Source organism: Vipera ursinii, assembly GCF_947247035.1.
Source record: "Vipera ursinii genome assembly, chromosome: Z".
Lineage (NCBI taxonomy): Eukaryota > Metazoa > Chordata > Lepidosauria > Squamata > Viperidae > Vipera > Vipera ursinii.
In genome coordinates, this window is record NC_139517.1 from 3,608,771 (window position 1) to 3,634,521 (window position 25,751).

Genomic DNA, 25,751 nt, shown 5'->3' on the forward strand with positions numbered 1-25,751 from the left:
GACGGTGAGGACAACTACTCAAAAGGATGGCTTCATGCCTTCAGGAGTTGTGGGTGCTCCAACACTGGAGGTTTTTAAGAAGAGATTGGACCGCCGTTTGTCTGAAGTGGGATTTGTCTGAAATTGAGTAGCGGGTTGGACTAGAAGACCTCCAAGGTCCCTCCCAGCTCTGTTCTTCTGTTCTTCCCTCCTCCTGTTCTTCAGTCAAAATCCTCGTAAATAAAAGTTAGGATAGAATTTGCCTCTGTAATCTCTTCTCCTCTGGCACGTCTGCAACCCCCCACCCGAAAAAAAAACCAAATTATCCAAGGTTTGCAAACGGTCCCCCCCCTCCATCATGTATCACAACTTTTCGAGGGCAGCTGTCCACCCCCTCTGACATCCGAGTCCAGCTGCCCCCGGAAATATCAAAATATCAACCTCAGATTCCCAAATGGGCCTAATCCTCCATGCTTCAAGTCTGGCCTCTTTTTAGATCTTCACTCTTTTCTCCGTTTCTTTTTCTTCCCACCCCACTCCAGCCTCCAATTCCACTTTTTGTTCCTTCGTTGTCTCCTTGCAAGCTTCTTAAAGGTAAGACTTTTATTTTATTTTATTTTATTATTTTTCTAATTTTTGGCCACCCGTTAAGGCGCCAACACTGGAGACGGGACAGCCATTTTGTCTGAAATGGTATAGGGTTTCCTGCCTGAGCAGGGGGTTGGACTAGATGACCTCCAAGGTCCCTTCCAACATGGTGATGATGAGGATGAGGATGATGATGATGATCTCCCTTTCTTCTGAAGGGGTAAACACCGTGGGTGGGTTAAGCCAGGGGTAGGCAACCTTGGCTCTTTTATGACTCGTGGACTTCAACTCCCAGAATTCCTGAGCCAGCCACGCTGAGGGGAAAGGGAGAGGTTTCCAAGCTGCGCCAGGCTGGCTCAGGAATTCTGGGAGTTGAAGTTCACGAGTCACAAAAGAGCCCCAAGGTGGCCTACCCCCTGGGTTAAGCAAGGAGATGTTGGGTGAAGGAAGGCCCTCAAAAACCAACTTTTGATGCCTGGTGCATCTGAGCAGGTTTTTAGGAAGTGATGCAAAAAGGGGGTTCTTGACTGCATTTTTCGGCACTGTGTTCCTGGTCAAGCCACCAGCACGGATGAAATTCCTTTAAAAAAAAAATAAGGTAATCATATGTCTTTATTTCATTTATTGATTTGGTATCCTACCTTCATTATTTTTACAAATAACTCAAGGGTGGTGAACATTTCCAAAACACTTACTATTATATTTATATATTTATTAAAGTTTTATTTCCCCCACAACAACAATCCTGTGAGGTAGGCTGGCTTGAGAGAGAGAGAGGGACAGGCCCACAGTCCCCCAGACAGCCAGTAATTTAGGACCAATCACCAGGAGACTTTGAGTTCCAGTCCCGCCTTAGGCATAAAAGCCGTCAAGGTGACTTGGGCCAATTACCAGGCGACTGTGAGTTCTAGTCCCACCTTAAGCAGGAAAGCCAGCTGGGTGCCCTTGAGCCAATCACCAGGAGACTGTGAGTTCTAGTCCCGCCTTAGGCATAAAAGCCATCCAGGTGTCTTGGGCTAATTACCAGGTGACTGTGAATTCTAGTCCCACCTTAAGCAGGAAAGCCAGCTGGGTGTCTTTGAGCCAATCACCAGGTGGCTGTGAGTTCTAGTTCCACATTAGGCATAAAAGCTGTCAAGGTGACTTTGAGCCAATCCCCAAGAAATGGTGAGTTCTAGACCCGCCTTAGGCACGAAAGCCATCAGGGTGACTTAGGGCTAATCACCAGGTGACTGTGAGTTCTAGTCCTGCCTTAGACATGAAAGGTGACTGGGTGAGCTTTGGTCAGTCCCTCTCTCTCTCGTCCTAACCCACCTCACAAGGTTGTTGCTGTTTTGGGGAAAATAGGAGGAAGAAGAAGTATTAGCTAAGTTCTCCGCCTTGAGTGGTTTGTAATGGTGGGATATAAATCAATCAATTTATAGTCCCTCCCCCAAACTTAACCATCACCAATAGAAATAGCAAATTTCCCCCTTGTATAACATATGTACTACATAGGGTCTCCTGCTTGAGCATGGGGTTGGACTGGATGACCTCCAGGGTCCCTTCCAACCCTGTTTTATTCTATGTTTTATCTTTATCTGCCAGCTCATAGATGTGTGGAGAGCTCATTTCTTTCAAAGGTGGACAAATGGAAGTTATGAAAGGCAAACATTTGGAAAATCTGGCGGCTTTTTATCAGCTTTTATATAAGCATTTCGGTGGAGATCACTCAGGGCTGGCATTTCAGTCCAATAAGAGAGCGCAAACACCTCACAAATATTTTTGAAAATGTTGGAGGGGTGCCAAGAGAAGGGATTTTTTTTTCCCCCCAGAGATGAGTAAATGAAAAAACGATGCCTTTCTGGGAGAAAATATTCCAAGAAGTAAGGGTTAGAACTAAATTCGGCCCTCAAATTGGGATGATTTTATATTTTTGAGGTGGTTAATACTAAATTATCTGACAAGGAACTGCTCTGCGTGTTTATCGATGGCAGCTAAATTAATAATGGCTTGGACAGCAGAATATTTTTATATAATTTATCCTTTGAGAAAGGTTAATGGGTAGTCAATTGCTCTTCTTGAAAAATCTATTGATAAAATTCAAACGCTAAATTCTCTGTGGGATGAATTGCATTTTTACTGAGCCGGAAAAGATGATAAATAACAGCCATGTTATCCGTGAGGCTCATGTTCTTGAATCCCATCCCTGTGGAAACAAAAATCAGGATTATTGAAGCATTTGATCTTAGGGAAATTCCGTGATTTGTTCCATACACAGAGTTTTTAACAGAATAAAAATGACAGCAAAAATAAGAACGAACTTTCCCACAGCGTAGATTGTAGATTATTTTTCCGTTCTTTGCATGGTTACATATAAGCTACATGGAGAATCCATGTTTCAGGAAAATTTTATGACCATAATAAAGATTTCATTGAATGCTTGCATTACACCATTATAGAAATGTAAAAAGATCCGTATCTCTCAAGCTTGGCAACTTTAAGATGTATGGACTTCAATTCCCAGAATTCACCAGTCAGCAAGCCTGGTTGGGGAATTCTGGGAGTTGAAATCCACCCCTCATAAATTATGACTGGCTGGGGAATTATGTTATGTTATGTTATGTTATGTTATGTTATGTTATGTTATGTTATGTTATGTTATGTTATGTTATGTTATGTTGTTATGTTATGTTATGTTATATATTCGGGTCTTTTCCCATGTAGGATTGAGGGTGTCTTGGCGACGTTTTGACAAGGTCCCACTCATCATCTTCAGGCTGGTGTCTTCGGTTTCGTGCTTGTGCGAGCAAAGCGAGTGTGACCTCGTCAAAACATCGTCAAGACACCCTCAATCCTACATGGGAAAAGACCCAAATACGCCAAGACCTACATACACACACACACACACACACACACACACACACACACACACACACACACATATATACATATACATACATACATACATACATACATACATACATACATATTGCTAAGCACATTGGTTTGTGCTTAAATTGTAAGCTGCCCTGAGTCTTCGGAGAAGAGCGGGATATAAATGGGATTAAAATAAAAAATAAAAAATAATATAGATATAGATATAGATATAGATATAGATATAGATATAGATATAGATATAGATATAGATATAGATATAGATATAGATATAGATATAGATGATATAGATATAGATATAGATATAGATATAATATTTGTTTAAGGTTGAAGAATACAATTGGGAGAAGGGAAGGTCAAAGAAATATAATACTAATTAATATACTAATTATGCAATTATATAGAGCCTTGGTGGAGCAGTGGGCTGATGCCTCCTTAAGTAACACCAGCTGCCTGCAATTAGTGCAGGTTCGCATCCCACCAGGCTCAAGGTTGACTCAGCCTTCCATCCTTCCGAGGTAGGTAAAATGAGGACCCAGATTGTTGGGGGCAATAAGCTGACTTTGTAATAATGCCGCTTGGGGGTGTGTGTGAAAGCCCTAATAAGCAGGCATATACATAGAATGAAGGCTACTGCTAAGCTTGTAAGCCGCCCTGAGTCTTCGGAGAAGGGCGGGATATAAATGTAATAAAAATAAAATAAATAAAAATAAATAAAGATCAGTCATTACTGACTATTAATTAATTATTATTGTTGCTGTTTTTTCAAATATATAAACCAAGAAAACACACTGTACACCAGGCACTGGAGATTGTTATTTTAAAGAAAACCCAATAAAATATATATTTTTTTTAAAAAAAGTTGCTCAAGCTTTTAGGACCACAAAAGTGCAAGGGCCACTGTTCAACACTCACTCCGTGTTTGTGTGGGATTGTGCATCCCTTTCTCTTCAATCTCCCTCTCGGCCTGCTCTCCCTTCCTTTCCTCCGGCGATGTAGAATGGGTGATGCAGCAATGGCTGACTTCGGAGCCGCGGCTCCTTACCTTCGCAAGTCGGACAAGGAGCGCCTGGAAGCCCAGACTCGGCCCTTCGACAGCCGCAACGAGTGTTTTGTGCCCGACGAGAAAGAGGAATTTGTCAAGGGCAAAGTGATGAGCCGGGAAGGAGCCATGATCACCGTGCAGACGGAGAGCGGCAAGGTGGGCGGAGAAAGTGGCGGTGGAAAAGCTGGGTTCCAGAAGGAAGGTGGCAACAAAGGGGAGATGGTTGGGATGGCCTCCAAGGTGGACAAGTGGAAATTTGGGGGTGAAGGTGGGTTCTGAAGGAAGGGGGCAATGGAGGGGAGATGGTTGGGATGGTCTCCAAGGTGGACAAGTGGGAATTTCTGGAGGGGTTCCAGAAGGAAGGGGACAATGGAGGGGAGATGGTTGGGATGGTCTCCAAGGTGGACAAGTGGGAATTTGGGGGTGAAGGTGGGTTCCAGAAGGAAGGGGACAATGGAGGGGAGATGGTTGGGATGGTCTCCAAGGTGGACAAGTGAGAACTTTTGGGAAAGATGGGTTCCAGAAGGAACATGACAACGGGGGTGGTGGGGGTGGGGAGATGGTTGAGATGATGGTCCAAGATGGGCTGGTGAGAATCGTGACTCACAACATTTGAAAAGGTGTGGAGTCAAGAGCAAGGAAGGAGATTCTATGGTGGAATCTCGACCGAGAGTGAAGGATGAATATCAAGGCCTTCAAAGAATTGAGAGGAGCTAGTATCTTTCCAGGGATGCCAGATGGATAGTCCCACTTTCCAAAGTTTCCTTCTGGGGTCTTGAGAAGAGTTTCGGCGTCAGCCCTTTGAGGTAGTCCACCAAGAAGCACAAACCACGATTACTAATGTTACACTTACCTGGTGTCTTTTCCAGTCTGAAAGCACCTCTCTCCTGCTTTTCTTGGGCCAAAAGGATTTGGGGTCACATGATAGCAATCTTCCAGTATTTGTGGGTCTGCCACAGAGAAGTGTGTGTGTGTGGGGGGGGGTTTCCACCTATTCTCCAAAGCACCTGAAGGCAGGACAAGAAGCAACGGATGGAAACTAGTCAAGGAGAGAAGCAACCTTAGAACTAAGGAGAAATTTCCTGACAGTGAGAACAATTAACCAGTGGAACAGCTTGCCACCAGATGTTGTGGGTGCTCCATCACTGGAGGTTCTTATGTAGAGATCGGGCAACCATTTGTCTGAAACAACATAGGGTCTCCTGCTTGAGCAGGGGATTGGACTAGAAGATCTTTAAGGTCCCTTCCGACTCCGTGGTTGTGTTACTTTCCAGAAAACTAGGGGGGGAGAGGGGAAACTTCCGGTATGCTTCCCATTCCCCCTTTCCTTCCATGGGTTGAGTTGTCCCTGATCTGATGGCTGTCTTGCCTGCAGCTTTTCCTCCTGTCTCCCAATGACATTGTCGCGGGCCCTTACACCCGGCTAACCCCTGTTCCTTCTTTCTGAACCTTTTCAGACAGTGATGGTGAGGGAGGCCGACATCCACCAGCAGAATCCACCCAAGTTCGACAAGATCGAGGATATGGCCATGCTGACGTTTCTGCACGAACCGGCCGTGCTCTACAACCTGAAGGAACGCTACGCCTCCTGGATGATCTATGTGAGTAAAAACATGTCCGTTGTTGGCTGCTGCACTCCAAACAAGGGTTTATTTTCTCCTCGAAGCACTCCTGCTCAGAGCATGCACAGTCTTATTGCGCTGAGGTGACCCGGGAGTAAATACAGTAAACAGTGGCCCGTATTAAGTGGTGGTTTATATGGCGCTATCTACAAAAGAGGGACGCGGTGGCTCAGTGGGTTAGGACGCTGAGCTTGTCGATCGGAAGGTTGGCAGTTTGGCGGGTCGAATCCCGAGTGCCGCGTAGCAGAGTGAGCGCCTGTTACTCGTCCCAGCTTCTGCCAACCTAGCAGTTTGAAAGCACGTAAAAATGCAAGTAGAAAAATAGGGACCACTTTGGTGGGAAGGTAACAGCGTTCCGTGCGCCTTTGGCGTCCAGTCATGCTGGCCACATGACCACGGAGACGTCCTCGGACAAGCGCTGGCTCTTCGGCTTTGAAACAGAGATGAGCACTGGCCCCTAGAGTTGGAAACAACTAGCACGCATGTGCGGGGGAACCTTTACCTTTACCTATCTACAAATATAGAAACAAAATGTGTAACGTGGTGAAACAGCAAACTCCAATGCACAGCAGTAACAGCAGTCAAACGGACGAGAGAGAAAGACTCCAGCAAAAAGCTTCCCTTTTATACTCAAGACTCTTAAAGGGATACACACACCTGCTGAGTCATTCCTATTATTGCATCATCCGCCTTACACCACATCATTAACATGAGCGGTTTAGCCTTTACATCATTATCCTGACAACTCCCACATAGCTGAGGATCTCGGCTGATGCCCCGTTACAGGTGTCTATGGAGATTCACCATCATCCAGCTGATGGTGTGGTCCCAGAGGTGCTTTTTCAAAAGGCAACTGGACTTTGTTTTTCCTTGAAGACGTTTTGCTTCTCACCCAAGAAGCTTTTTCAGTTCAGACTGAAATGGTGGAGGACGGAAGGATTTACGTTCCTTTGCAGTCACCTGGTCGTTAGGACTCCCTCTGAGAATCGTTGGAGGTTTATCTTGGGTAAACACAGTCCTTTCGAGAGTTCCAAGAAGGTTGCACACCCATTTGCACTCTGGTTCAGGGGACCCTGAAGGCACAAATAAACCTCTAAGTGGCCTCAACGACTCTCAGAGGGAGTACTAACGACCAGATGACTGTAAAGGAATAGAAATCCTTCCGTCCTCCACCATTCAGTCAGAACTGAATAAGCTTCCTGGATGAGGAGCGAAACGATTTCAAGGAAAAACAAAGTCCAGTTGCCTTTTGAAATAAACACTTTTGGGTCCCCACACAGGGGTGTTGGAAGGAAGAGAGGTCAAAAAAGTCAAGATGTTGGCCACAATCATGCATTCAAAGCCCATTTTTTTGCAAAATTGCATTGCGCTGTACATAAATGCACGGTATGTAGATTGCACCCCAGGGTCACATGATCAAAATTTGGGCCCTTGGCAACCGGCATGGTTGCATTGTCCCAGGGCTCATGCGATCGCCATTTGCGACCTTCCCAGCAAAGCCGGATTCGCTTAACAACTGCACATTTCACTGAACAGCAGCGATTCGCTTAACAACGCTGAAGAAGGTCGTGAAATGAGGCACAACTCACAACTGTCTCGTTTAGTGAGGGAAATTTGGGGCTCAGCTGTCATCATACGTCGAGGACGTATATGGTCATATGTCAAGGGCTATCTGTAGCTTGCCAATGATCAGACACAGGTGAGCAGATTGGAAAGTATTTTCGGGCAGCCATTTGTCTGAAATGGTCTGGGTCTTCAAACTTGGCCCTTTTATAACTTATGGACTTCAACTCCCAGAATTCCTCAGCCAGCGTGCCTGGCTAAGGAATTCTGGGAGTTGACGTCCACAAGCAGGCATCTTCAAATGTGGCCCTTTTATGGCTTGTGGACTTCAACTCCCAGAATTCCTCAGTTGGCCATATTGATGAAACCGCGGGCTTGGATCCAGACCAGGGGTCTTCCAACGTGTCCCTTTTGTGACTTGTGGACTTCTACTCCCAGAATTCCTCAGTCAGTCATTTTGATGAAACCGCAGGCTTGGATCCAGACCAGGGGTTTTCAAACGTGTCCCTTTTGTGACTTGTGGACTTCAACTCCCAGAATTCCTCAGTCGGCCATTTTGATGAAACCGCGGGCTTGGATCCAGACCAGGGGTTTTCAAATGTGTCCCTTTTGTGACTTGTGGACTTCAACTCCCAGAATTCCTCAGTCGGCCATTTTGATGAAACCGCGGGCTTGGATCCAGACCAGGGGTCTTCAAACTTGGCCCTTTTGTGACTCACGCCTGGCTGAGGAATTCTGGGAGTTGAAGTCCACGAGTCACACAAGGGCCAAGTTTGAAGACCCCTAGTATAGGCTCTCCTGCCTGAGCAGGGGGTTGGACTAGAAGACCTCAAAGGTCCCTCCCAGCTCTATTCTGTTTCTGATGTTCACAAGACCCTGCTCCTTAAACTGGTCCAATACCACATTTGCAATTTTGATAATACCAAGAGACAGGTCAGCCTAAGTCAAGAGGCTTTGCTAGGATTGAATTTTACAAGCCCTTCAAATCTTTTTTTTTAATCCGTTGCTCTTAGAAATCTAATCAATTCTTATTTATATTCGTCGTATTTATATATCATCCAAGGAAAAACGAAAAGGACACGTCATTTTTTAAAAAAATAAATGGCAAACTGTGCACATGGTACAGTGACCTTTTAGGAGAGCAAAATGTGTTTCCGGTTGGGTATCAACACAAATGTCACAACTGCTTTTTTAAAAAAAAAAAATCGCTTTTTTTATGAATTAGGAAGAAAAAGATCTCTTTACCGGTGTATTTTGTGGAACCTGTTTCTTTCTTGCCAAATACAGCTAGTCCTTAACTTACAACTTTTCATTTAGTGACCAAAGTTACAATGCCGCTGAAAAATGTGACTTATGACCGTTTTTCACAGTTAACGACCTTTGCAGCCTCCACCCCGTGGTCCCGTGATCAAAATTCAGGCGCTTGGCAACTGGTTCGTATTTGCGACGGTCGCAGCATTCCCCCGGGATCACGTGATCCCCTTTTGTGGCCTTCTGGCCAGCAAAGTCAGCGGGGGAAAGCCAGATTGACTTAACAATTGCATTACTAACTTAACAACTGCGCTGATTCACTTTACAACTGTGGCAAGAAAGGTCGTAACAATGGGGCAAAACTCCCTTCACAAATGTCTCACTTTGCCAGAGAAGTTCTGGGGTCAACTATGGTCGTAAGTCGAGGACTACCTGTGTGGAACTGTTCTCCAACGCCACCTCCAGGTTGCCCTTACAGGTCCCTGCACCAAATAATTCCTTGAGCCAAACTTCTCCGGATGTTTGGACTTCAACTCCCAGAATTCCTCAGTGAGCGTGGCCATGGCTGAGAATCGTGGAAGACAGAGTTCACCCAGTGTGAAGAACACCAGGTGGGAGGAATAATCCGGAAGAAGACAGCCATTTTGTCTGAAATGGTATAGGGCAGGGGTAGGCAACCTCGGCTCTTTTATGACTCATGGACTTCAACTCCCAGAATCCCTAAGTCAGCTGACTCAGGAATTCTGGGAGTTGAAGTCCATGAGTCATAAAAGAGCCGAGATTGCCTACCCCTGGTATAGGGTTTCCTGCCTGAGCAGGGGTTTGGATTAGATGACCTCCAAGATCCCTTCCAACTTTTATTATTATTATTATTATTATTATTATTATTATTATTATTATTATTATTATTATTATTATTATTATTATTATTCGCATAGTCAGCCAGACGTTCAGACTGGATTTGGCATTTTTGTCTACCTATTGAGTCATTTCGATCATGACGATGATGATGACGACGACGATGATGATGAAAAAGATTATAATTATGCTTCAAATCATGCAATTTTGGGTGATTTTTTTAAAAAAATTCTTTTTGCTATTTCCTCCTCCCTCCCACCCCACCCCCGCAGACGTATTCAGGCCTCTTCTGCGTGACGGTCAACCCGTACAAATGGCTCCCGGTTTACAACGCTGAGGTTGTGGCTGCCTACAGGGGGAAAAAAAGGAGCGAAGCCCCTCCCCATATTTTCTCCATCTCCGACAACGCGTATCAATACATGTTGACAGGTAGGAGGGCTTCACGCAGATTTGCCAGGTGATATTTTTTTTAAGCCGCTGTAGAAGAGGAGACTTTGTGTCTCAAGGTTGAAAGGAGGGGTCCTTGCTGCTCTCTCTCAGCTGGGTGGTTTTCTTGCAGACGTCTCGTTGCCAAGCTAGGGAACATCATCAGTGCTAGAAGAGAGTGTGGGAGGAGGAGGAGGAGGAGGAGGAGGAGGAGGCCTGTGGGGTCCTTGGTGTTGTCTAAGCTTGGTTGCTTTCTTGCAGACATCTCATTACCAAACTAGGGAACATCATCAGTGCTAGAAGCGAGGGGGGTTTGCAGAGAGGAGGAAGAGGATGGGGGGAGGGAGCCTGCGTGGTCTTTGGTGCTCTCTGCGCTTGGCTGTCTTCTTGCAGACATTTCATGGCCCAACGAGGTAACCTCATCCACTGTGGAAGAGAGTGGGGTCTCCTCTCTTTGTATATACTAGTGGGTGTGGTTGGGAGTGGTTCCTCGATTAGGCTGTTAGTAACTTCCCAAGACATGGACAGACTTAACATAGTTTCAACTGGGAAAGTGTGAGCCTCCTAGGCCAGGGGTAGGCAACCTTGGGGCTCTTTTGTGACTCGTGGACTTCAGCTCCCAGAATTCCTGAGTCAGCATGGCTCAGCTTGGAAACCTCTCCCTTTCCCCTCAGCGTGGCTGGCTCAGGAATTCTGGGAGTTGAAGTCCACGAGTCATGAAAGGGCCATAGTTCCACCATGCTGGCTGAGGAATTCTGGGAGTTGAAGTCCACGAGTCATAAAGCGGCCTAGGCCAGGGGTAGGCCACCTTGGCTGTTTTATGACTCGTGGACTTCAACTCCCAGAATTCCTGAGCCAGCATGGCTCAGCTTGGAAACCTCTCCCTTTCCCCTCAGCATGGCTGGCTCAGGAATTCTGGGAGTTGAAGTCCACGAGTCATGAAAGAGCCAAGGTTGCCTACCCCTGTGACCAAGCCAAGTCCAAAAAAGCTAGAGAATTCCTGGAAGCCTGGCACTCAGACAAATCAGCCATCAACGGGCACGCAGAGATAAGCAACAACTACATACCTTTGAAAAGTCAGAATCAGAAAAGCCAGAAAGGAAACCAAAAGACCCCCCCCCCCAAACCTCCTCACCAGCAATCAACACCCAGAGTTTAACACCTAGATCAGGGGTCTTCAAACTTGGCTCTTTTATGACTTGTGGACTTCAAGTCCCAGAATTCCTCAGCCAGGCGTGCCTGGCTGAGGAATTCTGGGAGTTGAAGTCCACAAGTCATAAAAGGGCCAGGTTTGAAGACCCCTGACCTAGATCAACAATCAAGAGGTAAACCACACCCCAATCGAGAAAGTACCAACTCAGACAAACAAGCTAACAGTGAACAACAACCTAATCTAGGAACTGTCACCAAATCAGTCCTAAAATTGGGAACAACCCACTTAGCAACCTACCTCTGGATGGTGTCAGCTCGCCATTCATTGTCAAAGATGCATTAACGGGTTTAAATTCAGCTCCACTCCAATTCCAACACTATCTTGACAATTGCCGTTTTCTTTCAGATCGAGAAAATCAATCTATCCTCATCACGTGAGTATCAAAGTGCACGTTCGAACTACAGCTTTACAAGCTGGAGGAGTTCGTTTTTTAAAAAAACGGGATGGCTTAAGAAGTCATAAATCAAAGATACCCCCTTCCCCACCCCCCTTATTCTGTCTCCTTTTCAGCGGAGAATCCGGTGCAGGGAAGACGGTCAACACGAAACGAGTCATCCAGTATTTTGCCAGCATTGCTGCCATCGGAGACCGCAAGAAAGAGGCCACCAACTCCCCCAAGGTAGTTCTTCTTATGGTTTGGGGTTTTCAGGAGTCTTCCCCAATCCAGTCCCCTCCAGATGTGCTTAGCTATGGGTGATGAGGCTAGTAGCCTAACATCTGAAGAACATCAACCTGGAGAAGCTTCTTTCTTAGCATGTTCCTGACAAGATGTTCCTAACGTTTTGTGGAGAACATCAACCTGGAGAAGCTGGGGAACATCAAACTGGGGAAGCTTCTTTCATAACATGTTCCTGACAAGATGTTCCTGGCGTTTTCTGGAGAACATCAACCTGGAGAAGCTGGAGAACATCAAACTGGGGAAGCTTCTTTCTTAGCATGTTCCTGACAAGATGTTCCTGGCATTTTCTGGAGAACATCAACCTGGAGAAGCTGGAGAGCATCAAACTGGGGAAGCTTCTTTCATAACATGCTCCTGACAAGATGTTCCTGGTGTTTTCTGGAGAACATCAACCTGGAGAAGCTGGAGAACATCAAACTGGGGAAGCTTCTTTCTTAGCAGCTTTAAGCAGGGTGGACTTCAATTCCCAGAATTCCCCAGCCAGGAAAGGGGAATTCTGGGAGTTGAAGTCCACCCAGCTTCAAGTTGTCAAGTTTGAGGAACACTGTTGTACTGCCTCATTCATGAATAGGGGAACCGTTTCTACGGAAAGATGGGATGAAAACGCAAATTATCTTTCTCCTCATCTGGATTTTTTTTCCTTTTTTGTCTGTTTGGTTCCTCTTTAGGGGACCTTGGAAGATCAAATCATCCAGGCCAATCCTGCCTTAGAAGCCTTCGGCAACGCCAAAACTTTGAGGAACGACAATTCTTCCCGTTTTGTGAGTTTTCCGAGTCTAAAGTTGGACTTAAATAAGAAAAGATCTCCAGAAGTTCAGGGGTAGGCAACCTGGGCTCTTTTATGACTTGTGGACTTCAACTCCCAGAATTCCTGAGCCAGCATGACTCAGCTTGGAAACCTCTCCCTTTTCCCCTCCAGCGTGGCTGGCTCAGGAATTCTGGGAGTTGAAGTCCACGAGTCATAAAAGAGCCAAGGTTGCCTACCCCTGGTCTAGATTAATCATGGTGGAGGGCATTAAGGAGGAAAATATCTCATTTCTCTTCCTACTCCACAAGGTTAGGTAGACCTTGAAGAAGCTGCCATCTTACAGAAGCCATCAGTCAGTTCCATAGTACATGCGGTTCTCGACTTACGGCAGTTCATTTATTGACTGTTCCAAGCTACAACAGCGCTAAAAAAAGGGACTGACAACCATTTTTCACACGGACAAGGGCTGCGGCATCCTGGTGGTCACACGATCAAAATTCAGACACTTGGCGACCGACTCATATTTATGACAGTTGCAGCGTTCCAGGGTCACGTGATCCCCTTATGCGACCAAAGTCAAGGGGGAAGCCGGACTCACTTCCCTAAACTTAACAACCGCAGTGATTCACTTAACAACGCTCTCACCTAGCCACAGAAATGTTGGGTCCGATTGTGGTCATAGGTCGAGGATGACCTTTAGAATTAGCCCTCGACTTACGACCGCACTTCGGATCACCGTTCCCATTGCTAAGCGAAGTGATTTTTAAGGGAGTCACAACTGCTTTTACGACCTGTTTGCCACAGTTGAATCCTTGCGGTTGTTAAATCAGTGACACGGTTGTTAAGTGAACCCAGCAAATCACTGCGGTTGTTAAGTGAATTGCATGGTCGTTATACGAATCCGGCTTCTCCCTTTGGCTTTGCTTGTCGGGAGATTGCAAATGGGGATCAGGTGACCCCGGAATTCAGAAACTGTCATAAATATGAGTCAGTTGCAAGCATCCCAATTTTGATCATGTGACCGCGAGGGAGGCTGCAACGGTTGTAAGTGCGAGGACTAGACCTAAGTCACTTTTTTTCAGTGTCATAACTTTGAACGGTCGCTAAACAAATGGTTATAAGTTGAGGACTGGAAGATCTGATTCAAACCTATTTATACTCGTATTTCTACCTAGGGTAAATTCATCCGAATTCATTTCGGAGCAACAGGCAAGTTGGCATCCGCTGATATTGAGACGTGTAAGTCACCCTGGTTAATAAAACTTTTATTTTATTTTATTTTAAGAAGAGACTGGACAGCCATTTGTCTGAAATGGTAGGGTTTCCTGCCTGAGCAGGGGGTTGGACTAGATGACCTCCAAGTTCCCTTCCAACTTCTTCTTCTTCTTCTTCTTCTTCTTCTTCTTCTTCTTCTTCTTCTTCTTCTTCTTCTTCTTCTTCTTCTTCTTCTTCTTCTTCTATTATTATTATTATTATTATTATTATTATTATTATTATTATTATTATTATTATGTCCATCTTCGTTCCCTGGCCCACGTCCAGCCTAAGGGCCTCCTAACCAGTAAGGTCCTGAGCCCTAGAGATGGAAAGGCCTGGGGGAAAAACTGGAAAAATTGGGGAAATTTTTTGTTGTTGTTTTTTTCCAAAACCGTTTGGGGGGAAAAATGGGGGGGAAACTATTTTTCCCCCAATTTTTTCAGTTTTTTCCCCCCAGGCTTTCCCATCTCTAATCCTGACCCACCAATACTGGCTGAGAATTTTAGCAGTTCCAGCTGAGGAAAATGGTTTATATAGAAAATGGAAAGACTCAGAAGTGGAAAGACAGCAGATAAGATGGATGAATGAGGTCAAAGCGGTGACTGAAAGGGCTATAAATTATTCCCAGCCACGATCAAGTTGAGTTTCAAACATGAATCACCTTGAACTCAATAAGACCTAATTGATTGCGCCTCTGTCCGTCTTTCCACCCAACCTTTAGCTTCCCTTTCAAAAAAAATTATCTATCCATCGGGCGCTTGTTGACAGACACTTTTTTTCAATCAAGCACTTCTTCGTATCTCATTTCAAATTCGTTCATCTTTTTGTCTCTTCGTTTTTTTTTCTTTTCTTCTTCTCATTTTTACCTAGCCTCTGTTGTATTTTTCTTTCTCTCTCTCTCTCGTTTTTAGATCTCTTAGAGAAGTCCCGGGTGATATTTCAGCTCAAATCTGAGAGAAATTACCACATCTTCTATCAAATCCTGTCCAATAAGAAGCCGGAACTTCTGGGCAAGTTTATCTATCTATCTATCTATCTATCTATCTATCTATCTATCTATCTATCTATCTATCTATCTATCTCTATATCCATATCCATATCCATATCCATCTCTCTCTCTCTCTCTCTCTCTCTCTCTCTCTCTCTCTCTCTCTCAATTTGTCTGTAATTTACAACTTTTCATTTAGTGACGGTTCAAAGTTACAACAGCACTGAAAAAGGTGACTTATGATCATTTTTCACGGTTACGACCTTTACCGCATCCCCATAATCAGGTGATCTATACTCAGATGTTTGGTAACTGGCTCGTATTTATGACTGTTGCTGTGCTCCAATGCCATGCAATCCCCTTTTGTGACCTCCTTTCAAGCAAAGTCAGTGGGGAAGCCAGTGGGAAGTCGAATATGGTCCTTGCTTAGCCATGTGACTAACTTAATAGCCGCAGTGATTCACTTAGCAACTGCGGCAAGAAAGATCGTAAGATTTCCCTTAACAAATGTCTCATTTAATGACAGAAATCTGGGGCTCCATCGTGGCCGTAAATCCAGGACCACCTGTTTTATGAATAAACCAGTGGTGGGATTCAGCCGGTTCGCACCACTTTGGCAGAACTGGTAGCTAATTTTTTTGTTCCCCAGGCCCAGAACGGACTTCCGGAAGTGGCATCCACACAGAGAATAGATTGTTCACATATTTGAATCCCACCACTGGAATAAGCTCATTTCATAATTTTACCTTTTCCTCCCATCCTCTCCTACCAGATCTCCTCCTGATCACGAATAACCCTTACGACTATCATTACGTCTCCCAAGGAGAAGTAACTGTGGCCTCCATCGATGACTCCGAAGAGCTAATGGCCACCGACGTAAGTTGACTTTGGGTTGAGGTTCACCAACCTTTCAGGAATGGGTAGCAAGCTGGACAACCTACGTCCTCCTCTTCACTTTTCATGGACATTGATTCTTCCTGCTCCCTCACCTCTTTCCCACTCAGAGTGCCTTTGACGTCCTGGGCTTCACACCTGAGGAAAAAGTGGGTGTCTACAAGTTGACGGGCGCCATCATGCACTATGGGAACATGAAGTACAAGCAGAAGCAACGGGAAGAACAGGCTGAGCCTGATGGGACGGAGGGTGAGTGTTGGAATTGATATGTTGGAATGCATTTCCATGCAACAACCATAGTGATATTCAGCTAGTAGATGGCAGTGTTCACAAGTTTGGATCTATATACTCTATAGTGGAATTGTCCTCCAATGGGATTTTCCCATGTATTTTACCAGGAAACATAGATAGGGCAGCCTAGAAAAGTAAGTGCCCTCCTAACCATACCCAAGCACTCCAAATTTGTTGGCGATGTCCATTTTGCTCTTCGAGTTCATGGTGACCTAACCCTAACCCTAAGTGGAATTCTCCTCCAATGGGATTTTCCCATGTATTTTACCAGGAAACATAGAGAGGGCAGCCTAGAAAAGTCAGTGCCCTCCTAACCATACCCAAGCACTCTGACTGTGTTGGCGATGTCCATTTTGCTCTCCGGCTTCATGGTGACATAACCCTAGCCCTATGCTCTTTTCTTCTAAGAAGAGTTTCCTGTTACAGTTAAACAGTGAAAGCAGTAAAGCACATGGTGACAGTGCTCTTTGTTTGCTATGTGTTGCTACCTATAAAAACATAACAGTGAGAAAGCAATGGACCTTAGGATAAAGGAAAAAGGGCTGGAGCAGTTGCAGATGGTACGAAAAGGTCTTCCTCAAAAGCCTTCTCCAGTTGTGTTGCTCCACTGGATGCAGGGACACATTTTGGGAGGAAGAAAGATAGAGGAGGTCTTCTCGGAGTGTCATAAGAAGCAGAAGACTTGTAATGGAAGGAAGAGGACATCAGAAGAGGATATATCTCACCTTTCTTGTTTTATGTTCCCATGAAATTTGCCGGAACCGTTTCTTTTATTCTCCAGATGCAGATAAATCTGCCTACTTGATGGGTCTCAACTCAGCCGACTTGGTCAAAGGGCTGTGCCACCCCCGGGTGAAGGTTGGGAACGAATATGTCACCAAAGGGCAAAATGTCCAACAGGTAAGGATGCTTCCTCTTCCTAGGCTGGGTCGGAGTTGTCCAACAGGGAAGTCTTTGGGCTTGGCTGAACTTTCCCTGGAGCTGCACAACTGAGGAAACAGCATCTGTTGAACTACTGCCTTCCAATTCTTAAAGGGCCCGTTTCCTCAGTGCAAAGGAGGGCGAATTCAGTGCAGGCAGTCCTCGACCTCAGACCTCCGAACTTTCCGTCGTGGCCTGAAGACCCACCTATTTGAAATGGCTGGTCTGGCCTGACGGGGGATTATGGGTTTTAATTTGTCGTTTTAGATTTGTATTATTGTTTTTAACTGGGCATGGGTTTAATCTTTTTTTAATTTTTGTATTGTCTTTTTTATATATGCCCTGTGAACCGCCCTGAGTCCCTACCAAGGAGAAGGGCGGTATACAAATTAAATAAAACTTGAAACTAAACTTGAAACTTGACGTACGACCACAATTAAGCCCAACATTTCTGCGGTTAAGCGAGACATTTGTCAAGCGGGTTTACGACCTTTCTTTCCACTGTTGTGCTAAGTGAATCAATGCAGTTGTTAAGTTAGTAATGCAATTGTTAAGTCAGTCTGGCTTCCCCCCATTGGCTTTGCTTGTCTGAAGGTCGCAAAAGGGGATCACATGACTCTGGGACAGGGAGGAACCGTCATAAACATGAGTCAGTGGCCAAGCGTCCGAGTTTTGAAACACGTGACCACGGGGGATGCTGCAAAAGTCGTAACTATGAAAAACGTTCATAAGTCACATTTTTCAGTGCTGTTGTAACTTTGAACGGTCACTAAACAAGCTTATTCGTAAGTCGAGGAGAACATTGCTATCATGTCACCCCCTAGTCCTTCTTTTCATTAAACTAGGCCAAGGGTTAAACTAGGCCTTGGCTCTTTTATGACTCGTGGACTTTAAATCCCAGAATTCCTGAGCTAACATGGGGGAACTATGGCCCCTTCATGACTTGTGGACTTCAACTTCCAGAATTCCTGAGCCAGCATGGGGGAACTATGGCCCCTTCATGACTTGTGGACTTCAAATTCCAGAATTCCTGAGCCAGCATGGGGGAACTATGGCCCCTTCATGACTTGTGGACTTCAACTCCCAGAATTCCTGAGCCAACATGGGGGAACTATGGCCCCTTCATGACTTGTGGACTTCAACTTCCAGAATTCCTGAGCCAGCATGGGGGAACTATGGCCCCTTCATGACTTGTGGACTTCAACTTCCAGAATTCCTGAGCCAGCATGGGGGAACTATGGCCCCTTCATGACTTGTGGACTTCAACTTCCAGAATTCCTGAGCCAGCATGAGGGAAACTTTGGCCCCTTCATGACTTGTGGACTTAAACTCCCAGAATTCCTGAGCTAACATGGGGGACCTATGGCCCCTTCATGACTTGTGGACTTCAACTTTCAGAATTCCTGAGCCAGCATGGGGGACCTATGGCCCCTTCATGACTTGTGGACTTCAACTCCCAGAATTCCTGAGCCAGCCACGCTGAGGGGAAAGGGAGAGGTTTCCAAGCTGAGCTATGCTGGTTCAGGAATTCTGGGAGTTGAAGTCCGCGAGTCATAAAAGAGCCAAGGTGGCCTACCCCCTGCACTAGACATACCCAATTCGAGCAGGCCTGAAACTATGGATTTGGGGGGAGCCGGGCTCAGCAAACACCTGTCCCACCCACGGCCTTCAACTATGTCCCTGACAGCTGGATCCCAAAACACAAAGTAAGCCACAAATACACAACAGCTTGCAAATCCTGGCTGACAGCTTGATCTCCTTCTAAGGCATGGCATCATCGGCTAGAAACTGAAAAACGGGTCTCTTGGCGAGATATTTCTTCTTTTGAACACTGGAAACTGGAGAAAAATGGCTATAAATAACACCCAAGCTATTATAGATAGTCCTCAACTTACAACAGTTCTTTTAGTGATCGTTCAAAGTTACAACGGCACTAAAAAAAGTGACTTACAACTGTTTTTCACACTTACGACTGTTGCATCACACACACGCCCGATGGTCACGTGATCGAAATTCAAACACTTGGCAACTGGCTCGTATTTACGACGGTCGCAGCGTCCCACGGGGGTCACGTGATCCTCTTTTGCGACCTTCTGACACGCAAAGTGAAGCCACTTAAGAACCGCGTTACTAACTTAACAACTGCGGAGGTTCACTTAACAGCTGTGGCGAGAAAAATCGTAAAAATGAGGCAAAGCTCTCTTAACAACTGTCTCATTTAGCAACAGGAAATTTGGGCTCAATTGTGGTCATACGTTGAGGACTACCTGTATTTTGAAGCACTCTTTGATTAAGCAAAAATACCAGTGGCTACAGCAGCATCTTTCGTGCAGGGTTTTAAAAGAAGGGTTAGCCTCGAATTCGTAATTCCTTGGATCGCAGGTGATCCCAGCCGAGATTTGTGTCTTTTTATTTATTTATAAAAAAAAGGACGCGGTGGCTCAGTGGGTTTGGACGCTGAGCTTGTCGATCAGAAGGTCGGCAGTTTGGCGGGTCGAATCCCGAGTGCCGCGTAACAGAGTGAGTGCCTGTTACTCGTCCCAGCTTCTGCCAACCTAGCAGTTCGAAAGGACGTAAAAATGCAAGTAGAAAAATAGGGACCACTACGGTGGGAAGGAAACAGCGTTCCGTGCGCCTTTGGTGTCTAGTCATGCCGGCCACATGACCACGGAGACATCCTCGGACAAGCGCTGGCTCTTCGGCTTTGAAACGGAGATGAGCACCGGCCCCTAGAGTCGGAAACAACTAGCACGCATGTGCGGGGGAACCTTTACCTTTACCTTTATTTATATCCCGTCTAAAAATCTTGATAGATTTGATTGCTCTTCTGTCAGGTTTAGATCAGGGGTCTTCAAATGTGGCCCTTTTATGACTTGTGGACTTCAACTCCCAGAATTCCTCAGCCAGCATGCCTGTCTGGGGAATTCTGGGAATTGAAGTCCCCAAGTCATAAAAGGGCCAAGTTTGAAGACCCCTGCTTGTGGACTTCAACTCCCAGAATTCCTCAGCCAGGCACGCTGGCTGAGGAATTCTGGGAATTGAAGTCCCCAAGTCATGAAAGGGCCAAGTTTGAAGACCCCTGGTTTAGATCAAGGTATCAATCAACTGAGGTATGCTTGCAGGATTAAGGGAAGTTTGCTATTCTCAAATCCTGATTATTGGCTTTAAGGAGGCGACTGTCCGGCTGTTGTGGAGCTAAACCAACATTGGTTTGATCCAGTCTGGCTTTTGTGTGCTTTCAGAAGATAAAGAAGGAAGAGAAATGCCAAAAGAATTTTTAAACCGAGGCCACTTGTGGACTTGAAAGGGCTTAAGGGAGATGGAGGTTGCCTTTATCGGGTCCCACGATGCTCCTGGTAGACCAGAGTCCCGTGGCATTGTGGGAAATTAAAACTTGGGAGGGGTCCTTGGTGCTCGTTGAGCCTGGTTGTTGTTTGCAGATGTTTCATTATCCACTGAAACCTAATTAGCACAGATGATGTTACCTGGTTGGGTCATGAAACATCTGCAAGTAAACAAGCAATCTCAGAGAGCACCAAGGACCCCACAATCGTAATCCTTCCTCCTCCTCCTCCTCCTCCTCCTCCTCCTCCTCCTCCTCCTCCTCCTCCTCCTCCTCCTCCTCCCACACTCCCTTCTAGCGCTGATGATGTTTCCTAGTTGGGTCATGAAACGTCTGCAAAAAACCAACAAGCTCAGAGAGTACCAAGGACCCCACAGTCCTCCTCCTCCATCTCCTCCTCCTCCTCCTCCTCCTCCTCCCACACTCCCTTCTAGCACTGATGATGTTCGCTAGTTGGGTCATGAAACATCTGCAAGAAAGCAACCAAGCACAGAGAGCACCACGGTGCCCTCATTTTAACCCTGAGGCATGAAAGTTCTCCTTTATCGGAGGGGTGTTGGTATGAAACAATGACTGCAGCCAGTTCCATCACCACAATACAAAAAAGATGTTGAGACACTGGAAAAAGCGCAGAGAAGAGCAACAGGAATGATTAGGGGGCTGGAGGCTAAAAAATATAAAGCAGGGCTTTTCAACCAGTGGTACGGGTACCGTATTTTCCGGCGTATAAGACGATTTTTTAACCCATGAAAATCATCTCAAAAGTTGGGGGGTCGTCTTATACGCCCAGTCGTCTTATGTGCCGGAAAATACGGTACCACCTGTGGTACGTTGGCACCTGTCAGGGGGTACGCAACCATCCTAGAAAAGTGGTAGCGGGGGAGGGGAAGGAGCTGAACCGGTGGCAGCACTGCACAAGCCTGAGCGAGAGACGGCTGGAGCTGCAGGGCTGTCGGGGCTCAGCGGAAGCGCCAGGATCAGCGCCAGGCTCCGGCTGGATCTCGGCGCTGATCCCGGCGCTTCTGAGCCCAGAAGAAGCGCCAATCAGCTGGAATGTTGCAGCATCTCCAGGGTCTTGTGACTTACATTCAGATGCTTGGCAACTGATTCCTATTTATGACGGTCACAGTGTCCCAGGGTCATGTGAAGTGACCAAAACCTGCTGCAACCACCCAGCAGACGGGGGGGGGGGGAGGAATAAAAACCAAACACCCCCCCACCCCATCCCCGCTGCCAATCCTCAACAGAAATGCTCACAACCATGAAAACCTCGGACAGGAGGAAGAGCGCCGCCAGGCGGGCGGGCAGGTGTCTTGCTCGGCTGTGGCTTGGGGGGGGGGCTTTTTTCAGGGCCGTTGTAACTTCGAACAGTCACTAAGCGAATTGTTGTAAGTCGAGGACTACCTGTACTTCATCACTTTTTTCCTTTTTTTTTTTTGGGTTGTCATCAAGTTTTTGACCCCTTGCTAGCCGACTGGTGGTCCTCGGATGTTGCCATATCCTAAAAGTGGTACAATGGGTGAAAAGGTTGAAAAGCCCTGATATAAAGAACGGTTGCTGCAATTGGGGATGTCTAATTCAGTGAAAAGAAGGACCGGGGGGGACATGATAACAGTGTTCCAATATTTGAGGGGCTCCTACAAAGACGAGGGAGTCCTACTGCTTTCCAAAGCACCAAAAGGCAAGACGAGAAACAATGGATGCTGACCAAGGAGAGACGCAACCTAGAAGTAAGGAATCATTTCCTGATGGTGAGAGCAATCAACAGCTTGTCTTCAGAAGTTGTCCATGCTCCATCGCTGGAGGCTTTCAAAAGGAGACTGGAGAACCATTTGTCTGAAATGGTATAGGACAGGGGTCTTCAAACTTGGCCCTTGGATGACTTGTGGGCTTCAACTCCCAGAATTCCTCAGCCAGGCGTGCCTGGCTGAGGAATTCTGGGAATTGAAGTCCACAAGTTGTCGAAGGGCCAGGTTTGAAGACCCTTGGTGTAGGATCTCCTGCCTGAGAAGGGGGTTGGACTAGAAAACCTCCAAGGTCCCTTCCAACGCTATCATTCTATGTTTCACAGTGCAAATCCCTGACCCCTCCTGTCCACCCAGGTGTATTATTCCATCGGGGCCCTGGCCAAGTCCGTGTACGAGAAGATGTTCAGCTGGATGGTGGTCAGGATCAATAACTCTTTGGAGACAAAGCAGCCTCGGCAATATTTCATCGGCGTCTTGGACATTGCAGGGTTTGAGATCTTCGATGTAAGTCCGTCACAACAGGGTCTACAGGGAGCAGGGGGAGACCCATGTAACCTACATTGGTGGGTTGACTTTGGGTGGTCCGTCCTTCCTTCCTTCCTTCCTTCCTTCCTTCCTTCCTTCCTTCCTTCCTTCCTTCCTCCTTCCCTCCCTCCCTCCCTTCCACTTACTCACGCACTCTCACCTACCCATGCATCCTTCCATCTTTCCTTCCTTCCTTGCTTGCTTCCTTCCTTCTTTCCTTCCTTCCTTCCTCCCTTCCTCCTTCCCTTCCACTCACTCACTCTCTCACCCACCCATGCATCCTTCCATCTTTCCTTCCTTCCTTCCTTGCTTCCTTCCTTCCTTCCTTCCTTCCTCCCTTCCTCCTTCCCTTCCACTCACTCACTCTCTCACCCACCCATGCATCCTTCCATCTTTCCTTCCTTGCTTCCTTCCTTCTTTCCTTCCTTTGTTCCTCCCTTCCTCCCTTCCTTTGTTCCTTCCTTCCTCCCTCCCTTCCACTCACTCACACATCCATCATCCATCTTTCCTTCCTCCCTCCCTCCCTCCTCCCTCTCTTCCTTCCACTCATTCACTTACCCTTCCTTCCTTCCTTCTTTCCTTCCTTCCTTCCTCCCTCCCTCCCTTCCTTCCCTCCATCCATCTCTCCACCCTTCCTTCCTTTTCCTTCCTTCCTTCCTCCTTCCCTTCCTTCCTTCCACTCACCCTTCTTTCCTCCCTTCCTCCCTTCCTTCCACTCATTCACTTACCCATCCATCCATCCTTCCTTCCTTTTCCTTTCTTCCACTTACCCAACCATCCATCCATCTATCCATCATCCTCCCTTCCTCCCTCCCTCCCTCCCTCCCTCCCTCCCTCCCTCCCTTCCTCCCTCCCTCCCTCCCTCCCTTCCACCCACCCACCTATCCATCTTTCCATTATTCATCCCTCCCTCCATCTACCCACCCTTCCTTCCTCCCTCCCTAATTTCCTGGAGCCTTGACCTAACTGTAGTGGTCCCTGCTGAAAAAAAGAAAAAAAAAGTCTGATCTTCTGGAGATGCTCACCTGCACGAAGGTCCATAACTTCCTTTCCCCTCCCCCCCTCCAGTTCAACAGCTTTGAGCAGCTCTGCATCAACTTCACCAACGAGAAGCTCCAGCAGTTCTTCAACCACCACATGTTTGTGCTGGAACAAGAGGAGTACAAAAAGGAGGGCATCGAATGGGTCTTCATTGACTTCGGCATGGACCTCCAGGCCTGCATTGACCTCATTGAGAAGGTAAGTTGGGGAACAGGGGGAAACCTCGTGTTGTTTCTTCCTGGAAGCGTATCTCAGACGAACTTCCCTGAACAACAGGTGGGTTATTAGGAGCCGAACAACCCCTTGGTCATTGGAGAGCAGAAGAAAGAGGATTCAGATTCCAGGAAGATCTGATTCTTCTGGTTGAACAGAGAATTGGAAGGGACCTTGGAGGTCTTCTAGTCCAATCCCCAATCAGTCCAATCGGTTCTTAAGAGGAGGAGGAGGAGGAGGAGGAGGAGGAGGAGGAGGAGGAGGAATAACAGAGCTGGAAGGGAATTGGAGGTCATCTAGTCCAACCCCCTGCTCAGGCAGGAGACCCTATACCAGGGCTAGGCAACCTTGGCTCTTTTATGACTCATGGACTTCAACTCCCAGAATTCCTGAGTCAGCTATGCTGACTCAGGAATGCTGGGAGTTGAAGTCCATGAGTCATAAAAGAGCCGAGGTTGCCTAGCCCTGACCTATACCATTTCAGACAAATGGCTGTCCAGTCTCTTCTTAAAAACCTCCAGTGTTGGAGCATTCACAGCTTCTGGTTAGACTGTGAATATAAGAAGTGGATGATAATGCCTGGGTAAGGCCACCCTTGGAATACGGTGTCCAGTTTTGGTCACCACAATGTAAACAAGATGTTGAGACGCGAGAAAAAGGGCAGAGAAGAGGAACAGAGAAGGATGGAACTAATCAAGGATGAGATGCAACCTAGAACTAAGGAGAAATTTCCTGACAGTGAGAACAATTCATCAGTATAGGCAGGAAACCCTAGACCATTTCAGACAAAATGGCTGTCCAGTCTCTTCTTCAAAACTTCCAGTGTTGGAGCCTTCACAACTTCTGGAGGCAGGTTGTTCCACTGGTTAATTGTTCTAACTGTCAGGAAGTTTCTCCTTAGTTCTAGGTTGCTTCTCTCCTTGACGAGTTTCCATCCGTCGCTTCTTGTCCTGCCTTCAGACGCTTTGGAGAATAGCTTGACTTCCTCTTCTTTGGGGCAGCCCCTGAGATACTAGAAGACACCTATCATGTCCCCCTTTGTCCTTCTCTTCATTAAACTAGACACACCCAATTCCAGCAACCGTTCTTCGGATGTTTTAGCCTCCAGTCCCATGGTGGTGACCTAAACTTGACGCCGTATTCCAAGGGCGGCCTTACCAAGGCCTTGTAAAGCGGTATCAACACCTCACCTGATCTTGATTCCATCCCTCCGTTGATGCAGCCTAGCACCGTGTTGGCTTTTTGGGCAGCCATCCTTTCCGTCCTCACTGTTGTCCCTTTTCTCTCCATCTTCTGGCTCAGCCTCTGGGCATCATGTCCATCCTGGAAGAAGAGTGCATGTTCCCCAAGGCCAGCGACATGACCTTCAAGGCCAAACTCTATGATAATCACCTGGGCAAGTCCTCCAACTTCGGAAAAGCCCGCAACACCAAGGGGAAGCCGGAGGCTCACTTTGCCCTGATGCACTACGCTGGCACCGTGGACTACAACATCAATGGGTGGCTGGAGAAGAACAAGGACCCGCTCAACGAGACGGTGGTGGCCCTCTACCAGAAGTCGGCCCTGAAGCTGCTGGCCACGCTCTTCTCCACCTACGCTGGCAACGAGGCGGGTGAGATGGGGAGGGAAGGGGGAAGAGAGAATTTTGTCACGATGGGCTTGAACCTTCTGCGTCTCCAGG

General features: G+C 46.7%; 1 protein-coding gene and 1 long non-coding RNA gene across 2 annotated transcripts in view; one reads left to right on the forward strand and one right to left on the reverse strand.

Moving 5' to 3' along the window:
• LOC310649446 overlaps positions 1-25,751 on the reverse strand; it is a 313,283-nt gene that overhangs the window by 255,780 nt on the left and 31,752 nt on the right. The window lies entirely within an intron of this gene.
• The window catches only part of LOC310649308 (myosin-6-like), a gene marked incomplete at both ends in the record, with an annotated part of 36,248 nt that continues 14,941 nt past the window's right edge, over positions 4,445-25,751 (forward strand). Inside the window, 14 exons of the mRNA XM_083377649.1 lie at positions 4,445-4,645; positions 5,947-6,090; positions 10,056-10,212; positions 11,768-11,795; positions 11,933-12,041; positions 12,770-12,862; positions 14,025-14,088; positions 15,018-15,116; positions 15,867-15,970; positions 16,099-16,237; positions 17,061-17,179; positions 22,646-22,795; positions 23,885-24,055; positions 25,373-25,682. Of these exons, the coding sequence (XP_083233775.1) occupies positions 4,445-4,645; positions 5,947-6,090; positions 10,056-10,212; positions 11,768-11,795; positions 11,933-12,041; positions 12,770-12,862; positions 14,025-14,088; positions 15,018-15,116; positions 15,867-15,970; positions 16,099-16,237; positions 17,061-17,179; positions 22,646-22,795; positions 23,885-24,055; positions 25,373-25,682 (1,888 nt within the window). The remainder of the gene's footprint in view (positions 4,646-5,946; positions 6,091-10,055; positions 10,213-11,767; positions 11,796-11,932; positions 12,042-12,769; positions 12,863-14,024; positions 14,089-15,017; positions 15,117-15,866; positions 15,971-16,098; positions 16,238-17,060; positions 17,180-22,645; positions 22,796-23,884; positions 24,056-25,372; positions 25,683-25,751) is intronic.